Source organism: Pseudoliparis swirei, chromosome 7 (genome assembly GCF_029220125.1).
Source record: "Pseudoliparis swirei isolate HS2019 ecotype Mariana Trench chromosome 7, NWPU_hadal_v1, whole genome shotgun sequence".
Taxonomy (NCBI): Eukaryota; Metazoa; Chordata; class Actinopteri; order Perciformes; family Liparidae; genus Pseudoliparis; species Pseudoliparis swirei.
Genome location: NC_079394.1, coordinates 12,423,260 through 12,445,663, shown reverse-complemented (window position 1 = coordinate 12,445,663; position 22,404 = coordinate 12,423,260). Strand labels below are relative to the sequence as shown.

The 22,404-nt window shown below is 43.9% G+C and overlaps 2 protein-coding genes across 2 annotated transcripts; one reads left to right on the top strand and one right to left on the bottom strand.

Annotated features, from left to right (window-relative positions):
* Positions 1-9,607: 9,607 nt before the first annotated feature.
* On the bottom strand, positions 9,608-11,420 carry LOC130196632 (gamma-crystallin M2-like). The gene is made up of 3 exons (XM_056418914.1): positions 11,217-11,420; positions 10,021-10,263; positions 9,608-9,926 (listed from the first exon to the last, which is right to left on the bottom strand). Exons 1-3 carry the CDS (start codon positions 11,247-11,249, stop codon positions 9,648-9,650), a joined length of 555 nt encoding a protein of 184 aa, XP_056274889.1. The 5' UTR covers positions 11,250-11,420; the 3' UTR covers positions 9,608-9,647.
* A 1,298-nt stretch (positions 11,421-12,718) lies between these two features.
* On the top strand, positions 12,719-22,392 carry inpp5e (inositol polyphosphate-5-phosphatase E). Its single transcript, XM_056419188.1, has 11 exons — positions 12,719-12,801; positions 13,278-14,154; positions 14,807-14,930; positions 15,029-15,126; positions 15,207-15,331; positions 15,561-15,680; positions 15,990-16,097; positions 17,153-17,314; positions 17,434-17,549; positions 17,700-17,836; positions 21,396-22,392. Exons 2-11 carry the CDS (start codon positions 13,358-13,360, stop codon positions 21,526-21,528), a joined length of 1,920 nt encoding a protein of 639 aa, XP_056275163.1. The 5' UTR covers positions 12,719-12,801; positions 13,278-13,357; the 3' UTR covers positions 21,529-22,392.
* The last annotated feature ends 12 nt before the right edge of the window (positions 22,393-22,404 follow it).

The following is a 22,404-nucleotide window of genomic DNA, read 5'->3' as shown; positions in this document are numbered from 1 at the left end:
CAGGTGCCTGTATGAACATCACAATGGGTTGTAATCATCTCAAAAAGGGAATATTGTAACATTAAAAAGGAGGATTTCCTCTTGACTTGACCGTCTCTGCTCCTCACATAAACGTTCAAATGTATTTGTGCATAGAACAAGGTCACTAAACATGTATATCTGGCATATCTAACGCAATCATTTAGACGCAGGTGTTTTCAGGGCGTGAGGTTTTCAGAGTGCTCGGTAATTCACATGCCTGAGAAAGAGAAACTGGTGGAAAAAAAAACTGGTCCGAGGCTTTGCAGTTAAGTGCACAGCGTTATGGAGCGGCACCGCGAAGCAGACTTCATCATAACAATGATAAGAGAGATTTATGGGTAAGAAGGAGGCCGGGCTCAAGGGTTTGAAAGGAAGTGTGAGGCTGCGAGGAAACAACCCTGCAGAAGAGATACAGCCGCGCAGAAGGAAACGGATCCTCCCAGATCCACCCCGAGCCCGGTTCTTTCCAAGGGCCTGTCGGCATGAGACAGCTGTGAGGAGAGGCCTTTATCTAACTAAAGCACTGTATTACAGCCGGCCTCTTGGAGGAAAAAGCCCTGTGTCTGAGCGTCTGGATAAAAAAAAACTCCGGATTGGACCCCCCCCCCCCCCAAAATAACCCTGAACAGATTAGGACCCTGTGAGCAGTCGCACATCTGCAACCAGCCGCCACGTCTCTCTTTGAAGGCCCTCGCGTATAGTAGGGCGTCAACGCCATCAAACATGGCCGACGGGAGCGCCCCCCCTCCCCTAGACGCCACACCGAGGGACCCCAAATCTCCGTGTTTTGAAGACCAGCAGGCAGCTCCTCGCTTTGAGGCCTCCCCGGTGATCGGTACATAAACACGTTTTAAGTCCTCCCCACCCCCGACTGATAAGCGCTCGCTTTGTAGCCGGGTTTTCTTTGAGAATTAGAAGGAAAGAAAAAAAGAAAGACAGGGAGGAGGTGATGGAGGCATAACAAATTAAGTAAGGACTTCCTGGATTGTTGGAAAACAGCTGCCGGGCCTTTCGGGACGATAGCGATCGGGAATAACAAACAGGAAGTGACCTCAGATCCTCTGTGAAAAAGGCCAAAAGGAGTTACTTTAAAACGGATCCTTGAAGGTCCTCAGAGACGTCCTGCTTCTGTCATGTGAATCTAATTTAGGACATTTTACCATTTCTCAATGACATTTTTCAAGCCTGGTCTTTAATCTCAGATTCTTGGCCGACGGTTACTTTGTTTTTCATTATTTGACTCAACTTTGTTTTAATTAATTTTCATGTGAGGAATTGCCATATTTACACAGATTAGGGTTTCTGTGATTATTTTACAACTATAGCGACTACTGCAGTAATAGAAATGGAGCGGAAACGGTTTAGTCAAAGAAAATAGATTTTAAGTATTGAAGATATGATTTTATTCTCCGCATATCAAACTGAATTGAGTCATAGAAACACCTCTTGGTTGGACAGGTGTCGTTGGTTTCACTAAAAGTGCTATATAAAGTTATATAAGTGCTATATAAAGTTATATAAAAAGGTTTAAAAAACTTAAAGCTGATTGGTGTCTTTAATGGCACAACGTTATTTTTACGTTTAAGAACGGTCATGTGACAGAGAAAACAACATGTCATATCAAACCTTAAAACTAACAGTTTTATTATCAATTAATCTGTATTCAATCATATGGTAAATAAAATGTCAGACTAATTTTTAATAATCAGTCTAACGTCTTCAATTTCTTTCTTTTTTGCATTTAAATCCCCCCCAAAGAAACAACTGAACTCTCCTTTGAAGCTGATAACGTTATTTCTGCTTAATAAATCCCAAAGAATCCTGCACACCGTCATCTCTTGTTGTGTTGACATCTTATATAAATTGATCAGGTACACAGGATCGATTAGTTATTTCCTTCACAGATTAAAAGTCCAACTGTCAATAAGTCTTCATGGCGGCCGAGAACTTTGTTAAAATTGTCTCATGCTTATAAAACTACTAGATTACTATGAAAAAACTTTCATTCATTTCTTCTATTTTGCCACTGTGCTGCACACACTGCATTTTATATTCCCAGGCATGTAAACTGTGTCCCTTACACAGAGAGCTCTTCCCTATTGGTCCTCGGGGGCCCCTGCAGCACCTGTTACACTCCACATAGGAGGATGTCCTCTCAGCCATCAGACCCCGACGTACACACAACAATGCAACAATACAGAGAAGCCACACACAGGATAAGTATAGATCCATAGCGTTAAGTATAGATCTCAGGACGCTCGTCCCTGTGGAGCATCTGACACCATTGTCCCTGCCTTCACTCGCACACAGCTGAACCTCTGAGGACAAGGTGAAGGGGCTCGACAAAGGGCGGCATCGACACCACAGCCCCTTCCCGCTCTGCCCACGGGGCCCACGGGGCCCACGGGCTTTCCCAGCCACCGACGTTGTGGTACCGGAGAGAAAGATGGCGGGCGCATCTCAGGTCAGAGTCAGAGTCTGGTCTTCTTCGTCTGGCTGAGTTTCAGATCTTTGGTTTGAGGCTCTGAAGAATTGGAGAATCCCTTCTTTTTTTTTTAGATCAATTGAGATACAACTGAGAGTAACAGCACCACTGCCCCCTGCTGGTAAGGATATGTATTGTACTCAGACGCTTTACTACAATGTAAAGAAATAGTCTAATGCATTATTAATTTATCCTTTAAGATATCATCAGCAACATGCTCCACAAGGGGAATCCATTGGGGAAAGGGATGTTGGGAACCATGGGATTATTCTGTAACGATATGTTATATTTTTATTATTAAATGTGCTTTGTATTTCTTAAAAGTAACGAAGCTCACTTGGGTTCAAATATCACAGATACTGGGTTTATATGTATTCAATACCAGTGGGTTGTTACACCCCAGTGTTATTTCTTATATTACTGAAGTGTTTCCCAAAATGACATATGGTTATTTTTCAAATCAGTGTTAAACTAAATAAGATAATGTTTTCCATGATAACTGTGAAAGGGTACCCATAATGATAGTGATATGCAATTTGAAAAATAGCTGGTTATGTACAATAATCTCATATTTGTACTTGTGCCATTGATAACTATGATATTACTATTCACACTATATATTGACTTATCAACAAAGCAAAAAGTAGTAGTTAAAACCATATGAACACTGTTCCATGTCCAACAAGATAATATTTTACTCATCGCATTTTCCTTTTCAGGTCAGAGCACATTTCTCAGACCGGTCTCACACATTTTGGGAGTGGGAGAAATTCTTTCCAGCCTCTGTGTTTTTGCGGTCAGCCGCAAGGTGCATCCTGGACGCGTTTACACCCAGAATGCAGCTGTGTCAACACCTTGGCCCACGCCGCAGATACTGATGACCCGTCACCGAGGGCAGAGATAAAGTGGATGACACGTTTCCGATGGCACAATCTACACCTCCCCTCCCACTTAGTTTGCTTTAACACAAACAGAAAGTGACTGAGCACTCCAACCATGCTTCAAAGAAGTAACGCCCATACTACCCATAATAAGTTAATAATTCCTTTTCGATTATCCTCATGAAGTTTCTAAGTTCTACTTATCGAGGCGTGGGGAGACGTATAAATAAATGACTCCACCAGGCTCTCCTCTCTGAATCACCATATGGAGTTGATCTGCTGGGGTTATATTAAAAAGGCCTTGGCTTAGGACAGAGGTCAGAGGTCACTGCGGGTCATCGGGGCCTCATCAGCGCATGAGGTCAAATCCGGAGCCTCCGACATGTCGCTCGGCTATAGATTTATTGGTGAAGGCGGATCTTTTCACATATAAATTAGAAGTCCGGCCACATGTAAAGTCCTTCGACATCTAAATGTGTTACTAGCAACGTCATTGCTTATTGATATCCTTAAAGGGAATAGCAATGCACTGAAACAGACCTTACTGGGCTCTCTATTGGGAACAAGATGCAATATTAAGAGAGAATGAAGAAAATATCTGGTTCCACCGAGTGTGGATAAACATCTTTAAAGCCGAGATGTTTGATCAGCAAAGAAAACTCAGCTCCTGGTGTTCTCCGTGTTTACCTTTTCAACTCGCTAAGTGAATAATGTGCTAAAGGTCAGAGGTTAATCCAATGAAGCAGACTCTCAGGTCATAGAGAGTTGGATTACTTTGGTTCCTGACGTGAGCGTCGTGGAGGGAACATGGCGTCGCTGAGCTGTCCAGCTATAGTGTAGAACAAAATAAAGGGTTTAAAGCTTTATTTTTTAAATATTAACAATGGATGAAACTACATTTAATCTGAAAGGGAGAATCAAGATTGATTCTACAGTTACTATCTTTATTTAAGGCCATTGTTTAAGTCATACAGTCTTTTCTTGGCAGCTGAAATACATTCTACAACTCCACTGTGTACCAGCCTGCCCGCTCCACGTGAGCGTCTGCATCGAGAGCTTCATAGAGTACAACGGGAGCGAGGGACCCGAGACTTAGAACCGACTTCATCCATGAGAACGTCCTCTCAGGCTTTCCTGTTCGTCTCCCGTAGACAGTAACGTTATCCACGTTGGCGCCGATAACAACACTCGACCTTACAAGGGTCAGAGGCCAGAGGTCACCGTCTGACCCCTCTACCGCTGACCAGTGCAGCGTGGCTGTGTGTTTGTGTTGGGGAGCACAATGGGACACAAAAGCCCCCCCCCCCCCCCCCCTATCTGGTGTTACGCGTTTCTTTCTCTTCTTTCTTGCGAGGCGAATTTCAACTGCAACAAACTTTGAGGGGAAGAAGCCGGCGAGGGCGAACGTAAGGGAAACACATGCAGCGCCACGAGCCCGAATTCCTCCTCCACAGAGCGGAGTTATCATCAGCGATGGAAACAAGAGCAGCGGGAGACGGTTCAGTGAAGCCCAGGAAGCAGTTTGAGATACTTCCTGGTGCTATCAAACTAAATATGTCAGTACTTCTTCCACTGTTGCCAAACTCTCATCGGTTTCTTCATAAGAAATGGGGCCACATGTCTACACAGGCATGTGTGTGTGTGTGTGTGTGTGTGCATGTTTATTCCCATGTGTGTTGTGCTTGTGCCGATCTGTTTGTGTTTCCATGGGCTGGATGTGATCACGGCCGGCTGCAGTCTTTCATTGAGGAGACGAGCCCGGGGGCCCGAGGCCCTCGACGTGAGCTCGCCGGCTGCAGATGTTATCGCGTGTGATTAGGACGGCGTGTTTCAGCAGTTACAGAGGAAAGAAAAAACACCCGCACCTGCCTCTGTTTTCTGTAAACAGATAGAAAACACACAATAATACGAAATGAGCGTCTGCGTGTGAGTCAGGAGGGAACATGGGATCAGGCTGTCAAGGTGCGTCGGTCGGGGCCGTCAAATCAGAAGAGGGGAAACAGTGACCCCGCCCTCATTAGACTTGTAAGATCAGTGGGGTCGCGGGGAGGGGGGCCGGAGGATCACCGATGCAAATGTGTGTGAAATGAGGCAGGAGATCGGTGTGGATTACACAACATCCCCTGCGGGGAGGATTCAGCGCCGTGACTCACCGGTTCACTCATTACACTGATAACCGGGACGTGTCGGTCCAGTTTGTAAACATTTAAAATGAGACCGTTTAGATTAGGGGATCATCAAAATATGATCAAGAAAATGATGCTGCCGCAGCCCATGGCTACCATCCAACAGTTAATTAATAGTTTTAAGTTTATGTTCAATTATGGAGCTCTTGCTTATGCACACACACACATGGACGCTTGGTTTTACACACACACACCCACACACATGGAAGCTTGGTTTTACACACACACACACACACACACACACACACATGATAACTTGGTTTCACACATGGAAGCTTGTTGTTACACACACACACACACATGGAAACTTGGTTTTACACACACACATGGAAGCTTGGTTTTACACACACACACACATACACACATACACATGGAACAGACTGATATCACGTCTTAAACATTTCAATACATATTGAGGCCTCTTAACCCTTAAAGTTATCATCGTACAATGAGAACAACTTTCCTTTCCCCTGACTTCTATTACACTAAAGCGCCCTCGTCTGCAGCATCAACTTTTAACTCTCCGTTTTCACAACAACAAAATGCCACGGGTGTGTTCTGTGGAGAGAAATCATTTAAGATTTTTTCATCTACAGATTTGCTTGTGCGATGTAGAGTGATTTTCTGGGTCTCCACTGGCTGAGATCAGGGACACACACACACACACACACACACACACACACACACACACACACACACACACACATACAAATGGAAACCTGCCAAAATATGGAGCTCTGCTTTTTGAGAAACTGCCTTCGGGGTTAAAAGACGATGAACTACGGCGCTCTTTGATCGTGCGTTCGCACATCCAGGCAGAATAACGACGGCTCCTTCCTAATGATGTCTGCGGTTGCTTTAGCATACACTCTGCAGAGGGGGGATTTGTAGACACACCTTTAATGAATTCTATTTGTTTTGTTTTATCCCCCCTCCGACTCCTACTCACCTCAGTACACAGAATAATGAAGAGGGAGGGTCGGCGCGGGTTAAAGAATCAGACTCCTCGACACCTTCGCGGGGCTAATTATCCAAACCTCACGAGGATCACCTCACAGCTGAAGGAGAGATTCCCCCTCTCCCTTCTCCACGCATACTTCTGGATTAACCTCCTTCGTTAGTCCAAATCACTTAGCATTTTAAAGCTAACTATGCTAACTATTCCCATCCACAGGACTCATACTCATGCTTCCCTGATAGATATGAGGTAGAAGCTGAAGACATTAAAGGATCACAAGCAAACATGATGCATAAAGACTGGAGAAGTAGACATGACAAGAGGGTTGCTATAGTCACTATGCAGCATGCAAACATTTTAGATTTTGTTGTTGTTGTAAATAATATCCAGGGTTGCGTCATTCAATTATTTAAAAAAAAAGAAGGAAAAACTGGTTTCTGTCTTACATGTTTTAACATTCGCTTGGGGAAAGGAGAGTGAACTAATTGAGGAGTGAAGAGGGAGGGGGGGGGGGGGGGGTGCTTCAATCCAGTTTCCCCTTAAAATAAAGGCCATGGGTGGGGTGGGTCTGAGGGTGGGTGGGGTGGGGTGGTTCTGTGGGTGGGTGTTTTATTGTTCATTATTATAATTTGTTATTTTGTGATGTATTTTTCCTGTTCTCCTCTTTTACAATTGTAACCTGATCGAAACATACACACAAACAAATTAAAATACTTGTTCTTTGATCACTGTATACCATATAGTACATTATCAATAAAGTATATATATATATATATATATATATATATATAAACATTTTTAAAAACTTGGGTGGACTTACAACTTGTGTGTTTCTGCTGCGCTCAACTAAAACACATCCTCACAATCTTTCCAGAGCTCAGCACTAAACTTTAATCCGTCTGTCCCACTTTTATTTTCGAGTCACGTCTCAGAAGACCCTGACGTTGCCTGGAAAGTGTGCCCTCTCGCAGCAGCGGTCACACAATGCACTCCCTATCTCTCTCTCTCTCTCGCTCTCTTTCTGTCCCAGGTCCCAGTCCATCCCCTCCTCATTAAGCATATGTCTCATTTTCCATTTACAGACGGCAGATAGCATAGAAGTGCACACAAAAGCACTATTTCCAGGCCTTCGCTGCTCATCCCGTCTGGAAGTCTCACGAGAGGAGGATCAAATCCGGCCGACACCACGGGGAGACAAAGGGAGACGCGGCCCCGGGTGAAAGATGAGGAGAGGTAGAACAATGGGCCTAAATGTGCCGTCGCTGCGGCGGGACTAGTGAATGCAGATGATTCTGTAATGAGGGATTAAGTGCTGGATTACGGGTCTTTATTAAGATGTTTCTGATCCTCATTAGGCAGAAGTCTCGTATTGGGGCATCGATTCCCCGCTCGCTCGCCGAATTGGTCGTTCTCTGGAGGAAGAAGAGAGGAAAGAGAGAATGAAAGAGTGAGAAAGAAGAGATGGAGGCATGTGCCTCTCTAATCCTCCTCTGAGGCGTGGAACAAAAAAAAAAGCGAATCTGAAGATATAGGCCGCGGTTTATAAAATATCCTTTGTGTGCATTTATCTTTTTAAGAAAAGTTTAATTAAAGTATATCTCCGCTTGGAGACATAAAGGACAGCTCATATAGGAATCTCATTAGCTGTGCAGGTATTTTGGCAAAAATAATTACATGGAACAGATTGGTGGTGCGAGATGAGGATGTCACGGGATCGCCACGGTTACGATTCATCCTGAGCCGGACATGAACGCGTGGACCAATCAAATCATCTGATAGTCGAGCAACTCTGCAAAGTTGTGTCGCAATGCATCGGGTACATATTGATATTTCACTGATTAAAGGGACTTTGCAGGTGTTCAAATAGCTATGAACAGTTGCATTGTGGGTGGTATGAACCATGTGAACATCCTCCATTTGTAAACATATCACCCACAATGCAACGAGACAGGGCCAGGTAAAAACATTCAGATTCAGGGGATACAAATGATTGTAATTACACCAAATGTGAGAGCAATATATGTCTTAATGCTGTTGAGGCTTGTCACCCATAACCACGCATGTAATCCTGCTGGTTGTTTTCAGTCCACGTAGTTTCTTATTAATACAGTTATCCAATTCTTGTTTGTATGCTGCATATCAAGACTTTTGTACCCTTGTTTAGTGTTGACGTAGTGCCCCTTCGTACCAATTGAGCATAGTTGTAACGCCAAGGCCTACATGAGTAAAAAAATACCACCTACATGCAACAGTACATAGCGGGTTGAACACCTGCCTTTTTATCAGTCTGTAACTTTATAGTTTTAACTCATTATTGCATAAACAAAGAAGAAAATATATTTGCAGTTAAACTCTTTTTTTTCTATAAAGGTAGAGTGTTCACTTTGGTCTCCCTTTGTCTCCCCGGGGTGTCGGTTGTATTTGAACCTGCTGGTTGACACCAGAGGAGAGGTCAAAAGGTCAAGAGGTCACCGAAGTCTGAGGGATTCATTTATAAACTGCAGGCTTGGAAAGATGGAACAGGTGTGAGTAGACGGGATGTCAGGTGAACAGGGCCGGCAAGAAGGTCAGGGGGCGTCCAGTGGATGCGCTGGGGGCGACAGGAGAGTTCATTGGAGCAACGCCTGGAGACAGCCTGGCAAAAACCTTCCAATCGGACCGGACCATTAAGAGCTCTAAAGACTGTAAGAAGCAATTTTCTAAATTGATTCCGTGTGGCACACAGCTGGTTAGCTTAGCTTAGCACAGAGACTATAAACAGGTAGCTCGGCTCATGTCCAAAGGTAGATCTCACTAATTAAATAGTCTATCCATTTTTAAATGAAATGTAAAAACTGGACTGTTGCTAGGCAAAACAATGGTATCTAATGAGCAGAAATGGCTATATGCTCTACTGTGTAGGTTATATGGCGGAGGAATTATTTCATGAAAATGACAAACCTTTTCATCTTACGACCCATTCTCTTTGTAAATTACAACCAGTAATATAAATCTGGCGAGCTCTGATTAAAGAGTGTTAAGTGCGAGTCCTCAGAATAATAAAAAAAACTTGTAAAAGAAGACCAAAACACAGGCGCAGTTTCGGTCATGACAGTTTTATTCAGTGCTCAGAGAGTCTAGTAGCAGGAGTCGGTGATGCGCTTCATGCTCATGAACCTCATGCCGCTGCCGCCCATGTTCATGAAGCTCCTGTACTCGTTGGGCCTCACGTACATCATCCTGCCTCGGTACTGGGGCTGCTCGTACATCAGCCAGTGGCCCTCCGTCACGTGGCAGGACATGCAGTTGGACATGCGGTAACGGTCCATGGTGTTGTCGCAGTCGTCCATCATCTCGTGCATCTGGCCTCCGAAGTTCTCCCTCTCGTAGATCCTCATCCTGTAGGATCCCCTGTGCTGTGATGCGAGAAGACGAAGGGGGATTTGAAATAAAGTGTATTTTCTCTAGAGGTGACATTTACAGTAAATCTAGCCAGGTGCAAGATCTCACCATGGGGATCATGCGGCAGGACCGGATGGAGTCGCTCATGCCCATCATGCTCTGGTAGTCGGAGTACTCGCCCCTCCTCATGAAGAACTGGTTGCCCATGTAGTTGTTGCGGTCGTACACCACGAAGCAGCCGTGCTCCACCCTGCAGGACTGGCACCGGCTCAGGTAGGAGGACATGTCGGGGCAGTCGCTCATGCACTCGTAGGAGCGGCCCTGGAAGTTCCTCTCCTCGTAGAAGGTGACCTGAGGGAGGAGGAAAGTGTTTGGTTAGGGACATGAGAGTTACAGGTGTCATGTGGTCAAGCGCCACATTTCTTTATTCTTCTTTTTAGGGCATATGGGGGAAACACTTTCAATGTGAATCAATAAGTTTCTGTAAGTTTACTGTACAAAAAGCTAAAAAAAGGGATTAAAAGAAGACGTATTTCTATTGTAGGAGTCTAATTATGAACAATGTTAAAATGGATATAAGAATGGTCAACTCATTTTTGGTTTTTAAAAAGGATTATTTATAAAAAAAATGTTGTGTGATTGAAACATATATATATGAAAGATGTATGTGGTTATATATATATATATATATATATAAAACAATTTTTTTTTCTTTATTATCTTTCTTGATTTTATATTACATTTCTGATTTATTTGATTATAATAATTTAGGATAGGAATATATAAGCATTTTTTGCTTCTACCTATACCTTTTCAATCTTTCTGGTTAGCATATTATATAGAATAATATTGTATTGTATTGCAATGATTGACTGAATAAAATACACAACAACAAAAAATTAAGCTTTTCTTTGAATGTAGTGGTGTTGAGGATAGCTTGGGTTTTACTAGGATTACTTTAAAGTGCAGATTTGAACCTTTAAAAGCCAAAAGCAAGTTTCTATTTACACATATGGAGCAAAATTAGCCTTTAAAAAAAAAAGTGTTTCCGTCCACTTGATGAATGTAAGTTTAATATGTCCTCTTATTGCTGCTGTGTTTACCATCGGACTTTAGCTCATTTTTTCTCTGCCCTTTAGTTCATAGCAGGTGGCATGTTTAAAGTTGTTTCCATTAAAACTGCCTGCTGCAACCACACATGACGTTCCAAATCAATGCACTTAAAGACCCTCTAAAGATTGGTAGAGCTGAAAGAAACTCTCATATTTCAGTTCTGAACATGAAACCCAACAGACGCGGCTTACCCTGCTCATAGTGTTCATTCCGGAGGAAGTCATTTTGATGGTCAGTGGGCTGCTGCTGGTGGTCTTGCTGCTGCTCTTGCACCGAACTGTAACCACACCTGGTTTAACCCTTTGCTTTTATACCTGACTCGCAGACTGGCCCTTTTGTCCAAACCACCTGAGCCAGCAACATGACATAGAAATGCACAGAATATTGGAGGGGTTGTCCACATTTCCAGCGGCTGGCGGGCTCAGAAATCCTTTCAGCAGACACAGAAAGGGTGAGAGGGTGAAAGGGTTAACAATTTGTCAGCTAGAACATAATTTTTTTCTCCCATTACATCGTGTATCATGTGCAAAGTCACTGAATTTAGCTCGTAGTGGTGCATGTTTCTGTATGTTCACTCAGGGAGTGACCAACATGTAAATGCATACTAATAATAACTTTCTGAAAGTTACAAAGAGTATCACATAATAAACATAAAGAAATGTGAGCGAGACGTATAACGAGTGACATTTTAATATATATGAAAACATATTAAATATGTGAATTATAGCAAATGATTGCGTTAGATCATGTAAAGGAAATATAATTAAATAATAAAGTATTTTTAAAAATAAAAACATCTGAAGTTGTTAAACACTGGCACATATTGGCAAATACTGGCATATATTGCATATATTGGTAAATACTTTTCTGAAACTAAGATGCAAAATGATAGGATATATCACCAATATGCATTTTTAAATACTTAAATTGATGATCTGTAAAATATATTGTTTAAAATAATAATTTAGGTGAAAGGATGGCGATTTTTTAAAGGGTGAATTTTAGGTTATTGTCATATCCCAATGAAATATTCTAATTAATGCAGAAATGTGTCCATTGTAAAAGCACCGATACCCCCCTAATATACCAAGATAAGTAATTTAATAGGAAAACAAATATCAGGAATATGTGAGGTTATTTTGTGATAATGAACACCAAATATAACTTTAGATCTAATAAGGCTGTTGTAACATGATTCTATGTGTCTTTATTAGTCTTTCATACAGTGGGTGTTCAAATGCTTCTTACAGTTTCAGTTGTGCTTATTGTAGGAATCCACATCGCTCAGCGGTTTTAGTTTTTAATCTTTATTTATTTTTTGGCTTTAATGTATGTTAGTTTGTAACATATGGTTGATTAACTTGATGAATGATGAAACGTTGATCTATAAGTAAGCCGACCTGTCAAGACAATTAGCATAAGACAAATAATAAACACAGTAATTACATAGTGAATGATTTACATGCGCAATAAAGGGATAATATCACGCTGCAATACAACAGTCATTGACATGTTATGGATACTTTAATGCACTATATGATATGCAATATGCTGAAACTTAACCGTTTAGGATACAGGGAGATGACGACCGTCCAACAGACTGCGATCGTTTGAGTTGGGTGCACTTCCACCGCCCACCACAGGTGGGCGCTGTGAGCGCTGCTCTGCTCTCACGAGCGACTCTCTTGGTAACAAAATCTGTTGTCAAACGTTGCTAAGGAAGTGATTCAGATTTTCCTAAATCACCCGCTCTGAAATCTCACAGTAAACCCACAGGTAACTTTATTAATCAACTAGATGACAACCGGACAGTTACATGAGACGGAAACTACCGATATTTCCGGGTTATTAACACGATATTTCGTTTCCAACGCGAGCTGAGCGTCCTTATAACGCGTTACAGCTAGCTAGCTGTTAGCTAGCCTTTTCTGATTTCTGTGGGCGAGAAGGCTAGCTGTCAGCTGTTAGCTTATGTGTACACCTAGTGACGTGTTGGCCGGATGATATGTTAGTTAGCATAAAACCATGAAGCTTTGGAAAAGTGACGATCATTTGATACAAATGCGACTCTCGCGAGCTAATTTAGAGCATAGTTAGCTAGCGTTAGCTCACGCTGCTAGCATTGTGTTAGTTAAGTGTTATTTTTAACTAATGCTTCACGTTTAACTAATATTAATGATGTCTTCGACTGGAAATACCGTGCTAAAAAAGGCCAACATTTAATTGACTGGTCCTCTTCCCTGTGTGTTCAGGTGCGATGCCAGTTAGCGATGAGCGAGCTGCACCCACCTGACCAAAGTGACCAAAGCTGCGCCCAGGACATGACGAGAGGATGACTGAGAATGGAGCTCACGGCCCGATCCACCAGTCCCGTCAAGCTCCCAGTAAAGGAGCTTCAAATGTCTCTGACAGCAGGCCACTCACGACCTCCCGAGTGGATCCCACGTCCTGCAGGGAACACAGTGATGTCCACAAGCGCAGTGCTAGTAATGCAGAGGGGGAGATCAGTCCATACCAGCCTCGGCCGCCCTCACTACCCAAGCTGCCGAAGTCCAACACAATCAGTGTCTCGGTGGAGGAGACTGTGAGGACCAGCAGGCTGAGAAACAGCCAGGAGAGCCTGAGCGACCCGGTGGAGACGGGCTCCTCCACGGACTCGCTGAGCGAGGACCAAGCAGCCCCGGATCCCGGCGGGTTTGTCCCCATCAGGTCTGACCGGGACTCCATGACGAGACCTCGCTCTGCCGTCGCGACAGGATCCCCGGTCTCCCGGGACAGAGGACGGAGTCTCTCCGAGTACGAAACGAGGCCCCGCAGTCAGCAGAGCGACCCCACGGACCACCGGGCGAGACCCGCCAAGGCGCGTCTGTCTCCGGTGCGACCCACGGGGACGCTGCCCGCTCTGGAGGAGAGCTTTGCGTCAGCCACCTTGAGGGCGGCGAAGAGCATCGACAGGGATTGTGTGGATTACGCCGTGTTGGCCGGAGAGAAACTCGGGGAGAGGCTCCCCAGGAACCTGAGCGACAGCCGCCACCTGGACAACATGGGGTCAGACGGTGCCTCGGTCAACTCCATGAGGTCCACCTACAGCGTGCTCAGCCCCATCAGGCCACAGGACGTGAGAAACAGGTACAGTCAGCAATGGCACGTCATGACCGACGGGGGTGATGTCATCCCCAGGCTGGAAGGCTCTTTTGTAAGGCTCCCTCTTTCCAGCGTCAGAGAGAAGCATTTTGAAGAGCAGTATGTTTCAAGGGGTCTTAAGATCCTCGACCGCATTAGAGAATTGCTCGAAAGAGAGTCACGACGCACAGGCACTGCATATTCATTATCTATCGTATCTTCTATTCACTGCAAGCCTCGTTGTATTGATTGTGCCTTCTGATTGGAGCTGATGAGCACATCTGGAGCTGGGTTCAGCATCAGGAGTGAGTGTTGAAGCCACACCGACGGACTGTTAATTAGTTTTTTTCCATCCTGTGTTGGCAGTGCTCACATTTGGAAGAGAACATGGAAAGGTGGCAGTGAGGAGAGGGATTAACACACGATCAGAAGGATGCTTGTTCAGTTCAGTCTTTGACAGCAGGAGTGTAAAAAAAAAGGGTCTTGTCTGTATTCCCAATACACAGTCAGTGCCCGGCTGGGAATAGTATTTTTACTTTGAGATTATTGACTTTTTTCTTCTTCTTTCCTACTCTGCATCCCTCCAGGCACGTTGGCCACCCTTAGAAGTGCTAATGTTCTACTCTGATGTGTGTGTGTGTGTGTGTTTTTGTCCCAGGAGCTTTCTGGAGGGCAGCGTGCTGGGAAGCGGTGCCTTGCTCGGGGCCGAGGAGCTGGACCGCCACTTCCCCGACAGGAGAGTGGGCATCTACGTAGCCACCTGGAACATGCAGGGAGAGAAGGTAGCAGGACGTCGAGACTTCTGCATCTCACAGATGCAGAAGGACCATTTAAAGTCTTAAGAAAACCCGAGTTATAACCAAGTTCCTGTTATTTTCAGGGGCTTCCATCCAACTTAGATGACCTCCTCCTTCCGACGGACTCTGAATTTGCGCAAGACTTTTACATCATTGGGGTCCAGGAGGGCTGTCCGGACAAGTGGGTTCAGTTTCTGTTTGATTTGAATCCTCGTCACCGAGTTAAAGTGAGTTATTTCTAATTGCCGATGGCCTATGCAGAAAGGAGTGGGAGACCCGCCTCCAGGAGACTCTGGGACCGTACTACGTGATGCTCTACGCAGCGTCACATGGCGTCTTGTACCTCACCGTATTCGTCAGAAGAGACCTCATCTGGTTCTGCTCAGGTAATGAACTCGCTCCACGCTTCTATTATATGTGTGTGTGTGTGAGATGATGGAAATATATTCTGACACGCATTTAGTTGGTTTTTAATTCATCTTAATTGTCGATTAAAAAAAGGATTTTGCTGCGGTGGCATATTTCTTGAATGGACACCGCACTTGCTTTTGTGTTTGAGTCCATCTGATCCACTTTCATGGCTCTGACACTGACCACCACATTCTGTGCCGTTAGAGGTGGAGCACGCCACGGTCACGACGAGGATCATCTCTCAGATCAAGACTAAAGGGGCAGTGGGAATCGCCTTCACCTTTTTTGGCACTTCCTTCCTCTTCATCACATCACATTTCACCTGTGAGTAGGAGGCTGCAGACTGGAGCCGTGGTTTATGATACCAAGGGGGCTGTTATCGGGGAGGCCGGGGACTCATTCAGAGGGATGTGGCAACACAGACGGGGAATTTGTCTCTTTGATGCCTGAGGAAAACCAAAATTCGACTTCTTCAGCAGACCGGCATGTCCACTGTAAATATTCTAAACACTGTCCAGACGTTTTCTTTGATTGGCATGTTTTTGTTATAACACTCAGCATAACTGCTTCATTTAAACGCTGCAGCGTTGACCGCCAGCCGGGCGCGGTTCTAATTTCTGCTTCTGCTTCCAGCCGGAGATGCCAAAGTTTACGAGAGAGTACTCGATTACAACAAGATCATCGAGGCTCTGGCGCTGCCCAAAGGCCTTCCAGACACCAACCCATATCGCTCCACGGCATGTAAGACTCCCTCCCCTTGTGTGAGAGACGGGAAAAGTCACCTTTGATTGAATGAAATGTCTTATTATTCTTGTAAAGCGCTTCGTTTTCGGTGTTGGCGATGATGAGAATAATGTCTGGTCGTCCGATGGTGTTACGGCCTCTTGGTTGTCTCAGGGTGCACAGGCCGCAACATACAAATAATAAGGGATACAGCTAAGGGGGAAACAAAGGAGGCAAACAATAAAGTTAAATACTTAAGAAAATAAAGAATATTTATTTCACAGAGTTAAGGCTTAACCCTTGTGTTGCCTTAGGGTCATTTTGACCCGAATCAATATTACACCCTCCCCCCGCTTTAGGATTAATTTGACCCCATTCAATGTTTAATGTCGGTGTTCTTTCGGTAGTCAACAAACAAACATAAAGTGCCTCACACTTAAACTTGGAAAACAATATTAATTCTAATAATTTTCTGGAGGTTTTAATTGCTGGCGTCAAATTGAACCCAAAGGGTAAAATATGTTAGTAAATATAAAGGTAACAGGAGGGTGAAACATTGAATCGGGTCAAAATGACCCAAAGGCGGGGGGAGGGTGTAATATTGATTCGGGTCAAAATGACCCTAAGGCAACACAAGGGTTAACAAACGGTAGATTAACACAGAAGCAAAAGAAAAAGGCGTCAGAGTCTCCAAGGCCAACACAACAAACAAAACCCCCATGCTGACTAGAAAACAAAAGATCCCACTGACCTACCATAGAAGAAAGGAAAAACAATACTGAGCTCCCTGTCTGACCACAAAACAGGAGAAAATGGACACAACAAAAATGTCAGAGAACCCCTCCCCAGCTTCACCCGCAGACACAGATGGTGGCCGACACTTCGGCACCATTCCACAGAAATCTGAGGTCGAGAGAGAGAGAGTGAGAAACACTTAGTCTGGGTGTATATATGTCCCGTGTTGCTCCAGGCGTACCAGACCTGAAAGAGATAGCTCCACCCTCTTCCTGAAAAAGGGCTGTCTAAGTCACGGGACGCAACAGATGGTCACAGGATGTCTTTTTGAATTGTAGCTGACGTCACCACGAGGTTCGACCAGGTCTTCTGGTTTGGAGACTTTAACTTCCGGCTGTGCAAAGACCGGGTCGACGTGGAGGCCGTCATGAACCGCACGGTGGGGGGAGAGATGGGTCCTCTGCTGGAGCACGACCAGCTCTGCAAGGAAATGAAGGAGGGTATGCGTGCACGGTCGAGGCTAAATCTCTGTGGAAACATCTCTCATAGAAGCAGATTGTTGTTGTTGTTGTTGTTTGATTGATCTCTCGCGGTGCAAATCTACTTGTTTCCCCTCCAGGTTCGATCTTTAAAGGTTTCCAAGAGGCACCGATACACTTCCTCCCCACGTACAAGTTCGATGTCGGCTGCGATATCTACGACACGACTTCTAAACAGAGAACGCCTTCATACACAGTAAGAAGATGCAAGAAAATCAAAATCAAGCCACTGAAATACGCCAAACATTTGATCGAAGGCGCCACGATGTAGTCTCGACTGGCCGGCGTGGTGAGAGTCAGTGTGTCGTGGCTCTCGGCGGGGTTGAAGCTCTCTGCGTGTCCACAGGACAGGATCCTGACCAGGAGCAGACAGGCTGATGACATACACGTGGTCAAGTACACCAGCTGCTCCAGCATCAAGACCTCGGACCACCGGCCCGTCATCGGCATCTTCCAGGTCAAACTCAGGCCAGGCAGAGACAAGTGAGTCCCGCTGACATTCATTTATTTTTCTTCCAATATAGTTAAAGTGAATTGTCTCAGTAGCTCAGTGTTGCCAGATCCGCGGTTTTCCCGCGGAATTGGGCTACTTTTGAAGTGTTGCCGCGGGTTGAATTTGTTGTCCGCTGGTTCGGGTAGACCTATTTTGCATGCAAATTACATGAATATCTTTAAATAAAAATCCATATTTTAAATGAAATAATTTATTTATACTCAAATCCTACCAAACTGACTCCAGATCAGCACGTACACACATGGACATGGACTTTAAAAGCAGTGTATATGGTTTGGCACTGGCATATTTTGAGTTCTGATATTGGGCTGGTTTTTGGGCTGGTTTTGATTGGCCATTGGGCTGGTTTTGTCACACAGACCTGGCAACCCTGCAGTAGCTGTTCATCTTAAAATAGTTTATAAATAAGTCTTAAACTTTTTGCAAATGTATTGTGGGCATTTAAAGGAAATGCTAAGCAGTAAGAATCTCCACCAGCTACATATTGGAGCCAGAATGTAAAAAAAGTAGTCTTTAACTTTACTCCATAAGTCAGGGGTGCTCACACTTTTTCAGCACGCGAGCTACTTATAAAATGACCATGTCAAAATGATCTACCTACGGGGGGGGGGGGGGGGGGGGTAGGTCGCCGCGATCGACGTATTGAGCACCCCTGGTTGAATGCAACACAGTTCCTAATATAGATTAGTCAAAGTAATGTGTCTGCAGAGTTGTTGCTGTTATCATATTTATAGTTCCACCTCGTTCTGCTGTTTCTTGGGCGAACACCGCAGAAGCTGCCGACCCACTGTCTCCCAGGTGGTTGTGCTGCCTTGTGATAATCCATAAATGTGTTCCCCTCACATTTAGGATGCATGGTTTCTAGTTATCAGGGCGCCTTAAATGTAATTATTTCCTTTTCATAATTTCTCCTGCTCTTAGTCTGGTAGACGGTAAGATGGTTGTTGTACATCCAATATGAAAGGTGATTTCCATTTGGGTCTTTTGGGAAACAACCCAGAATAATGATCAGGTGGTCCAATAAAACCTAAGATCTCAAGTCACCTGCTTTTTTTAATTTCTCAACTTCCTGTTTATTGTCATATTCCTGGGCAACAAACAAAGTTCATCATGTTTTAAAGATCCGTCAGTTTTTTTCTAAGAGTGATGCTGCTTCGTCATAAAAGATAATTTTTCCTTTGATTCAACGAATATGGATAATGATCATAGAAAGTGAACCCACATCATCTCAGTACCTATAGAAATGTAAATGGGGTTTGCATTAATTGTAGGACTGGTGGTTCAATCATTCGAGCAAATGAAACGGATAATAAAACTCATGTATTAGAAGATGTATTACATTTATTGTTGTACTTCTGGAGGCACAATAACACCCACATAAGGAAAATAAACACAAAAAGCAGTTCATTTCTTGAAGCTTGCAGCTTCATTTTCACATTTAGCACCCACTTCATTTTCCTACAGCAGTCCGTTTAACACAACAACCAACATCGTCTGAACAACAACAACAACAACACAGACTCCACGGCATCTCAGAGGCTGTGCAGGAAGTGTCGTGACTCCCACCGTGACCAGGATATTGCTAATTATTCGTCATCACCGTCACATTGTTCAAATGTAATGCTGAGTTGGTTGTAGCATCCCTCTCACACACACTCAGTCAGATTCATAAATGTATAGATGCTGCTGCTGCTGCAGCGCTACCTCGTGGCTAAACAACATGGTTACTCAGACATCACATCTAATGTGGTCGCAAAAGCACAAAGTAAATATGCTGTAATCCTTGAGCCCAGCATTTGAGAAAAAAACTCAGAGGGACAGCTAAAGCAAAACTGAATGAAGCATCTCAAATCAAAAAGTCCAGGATGTTCTGGACCAAATGTGGGGACGATTGCTCCCACTCTGTAGGAAAAGCAGCAACAAAACAACACGAATGACAAACATGGTGGTTGTGTTGTCCAGCCTCGGGTAAAAGTAAATTTTATTCTTCACAAAGATTTAACTTTATAATAATACATAAAGACTGCAGATATGAGGACCCCTCCGCTCCATGAGATGACACACACATACACACACACACACGCACACACACCCACACACACACACACAGACACACATACACATCCCCCCCATAAAGTGCAGATATTAATCTTGTGAGGACCCCTCCCCTCCATGAGGTGACACGCACACACACAGACATACAGACACATAAACACACACACACGCACACACAGACATACACACACACACAGACATACAGACACATAAACACACACACACACGCACACACACACACACACACACACACACACACACAGACATACAGACACATAAACACGCACAAACACACGCACACAAGCCACCACTGGGAGGTGCTATACACCGTCTTGTATTACTGTAATACTTCTGCAAATACATTTTTGAATACATCCACGATTAAAAAGGAATAAAAATGCATTCAAAAAGACAACGCACTTGAATACGTTTTTAATTTCTTTATGTAAGAAATTAATTCCATTTTTGTTCCTCTTTTATCTTTTGGACCTTGGCGATTCTCATATGAGAATGGCCTTCCCACCCACCCTTTCTGTGAATCTCACAGCCCCACACCCCATTACCTCTCTTACCACACGTCGTGGTCGGGGTTTCTGCCAATTCAAAGAACAAATTCCTGCTGGAAGTCACTGCTATATATAAACTCTGGTTCGGTGCTCCGTGACGTCACTAGCGAGTAGCGACGTCACAGAACCAGAGAGCATTCATGTCATGTGACAATGTTGCCATGGTGACCTCGTCGGTCCGTGTAGGTTTTGTTCGTCTGTTTTTTTGTTTCATTCAAAATACGGAATACGGAAATAACGTGGTTTCTTCGTTTACCATTTGAAACCAAAAACGGAAAAACACTTGTGTATTCCGTTTCTGTCTTAAACCAAAAACGATAAAACGGAAGTGCTTAAAATGAAAGTCAAAATAAAAGCCTGTGATATAAATTCGTATTTACAGTGTTCTATGACGCAAACACATAGCAGGGTAATGTTAGAAGAATATTAATAAATAAATATAAATAATAATAAATAAACCTGGATATGTTAGCGACAATGGTGACTACAGGAAGCTTAATATTCACATATATATATTACATTATATATATATATTAGTGCTGTGAAAAATAACGCGTTATGATTAAATTACAGGATTAATTAGTTAATTTTTTTTAACGCATTTAACGCATGCGCAGAATGAGCTTCCAATACGTCTGTTGTTGGTCGTCTCTAACCAGCAGCATGTCATTCTGTCTCTACGTGTCGCGTTAACACGACTCCGATCTCCATCTCGCGCGCCGCAGAGCTCCGATGCCGGCGTGTGCGCGCACATCGGGATGAAAAAAAGTCCAAAAAGTTTTAGTAAAGTCAAGGAAATGTGTTATATTCATATGTTAATTTACACGGTATATACTGTATGCTTTGGAATTCTCTTTGTTAGTTGAGTTCCATGTTTTCACTACGTGTGTGTGTGTTTGTCGTCTAGTATTCCCCTGGGTGCGGGACAGTTTGACAGGAGCTTGTACTTGGAGGGCATCAGGAGGAGGATCACCAGAGAGCTGAAGAGGAGGGAGGCCATGAAGAGCCAGAGTAGCAGCAGCATCTGCACCGTCTCCTAAACCCTGAGCGCAAAAGCAGGCTTGGAAAAAAGAAAGAAAGAAAAAACAGACCAAAAAGGAAAACCAGAGTTGTCTTAACTACACAGAAGAAGCCCAGTGCTGGTCGTGGTGCCTGAGCAGAGTGCGCCCTCTGTTGGGCGTTGATGGGAACTGTCCGCGTGTGGCTGTGCTTGAGGGCAGGGACCTCGAGGCCACACACACACACACACACAGCCCCCTCGACTCAAACAGGACTGAGCTGGGGAGGGGGGGGGGACTCTGCAGTCACACGCTCCACTGTCTAACCTTAAAGGCGCCGTTACTGCATTCATTCTCTTGTAGGTGTTCCTAAAGCATCAAGAACAAGAATGTTATTTTCTTTTTTTTAAATGCCTTGTGAATTTTTCATCAAATGTAGTCCTACAAATAATAATCTAATACAAGCGTTTGGTGGCACGTCGAGGTGCACTTTTTTAATACGTTGGTCGATTTGACTTGAATTTTGTTCTAAGCTTGTTTGCGTCTGATATGACGGATATGACAGTGAGGAGGTTGTTACAAGCTACTGTTGAACTTCAGGGAGAACAAATGTATTTGACAGCTTATATTTAACTAGAGGAACTCTCATTAATTTACACCGTTACTGCCTGTACCTTTCCTCTGATTGGGCTAAGTGCTCCTTTGCATCAGACTGTACCTGAACGCCTTTCATCGCCACTGTACTTCATGTTTATTACCATATTAATGAATTCCCAGCATGAAGAAGTTTGCTCTAAAAAAAAAAGTGCCTGTGAGTATTTTTCATTTCCTTAAGACCTTTTAACTTTATCTGCATATTTTTATAAGTCATTTTTAACATCACAAAATAAAACATTTAACAACGCACTTGTTTGTTGG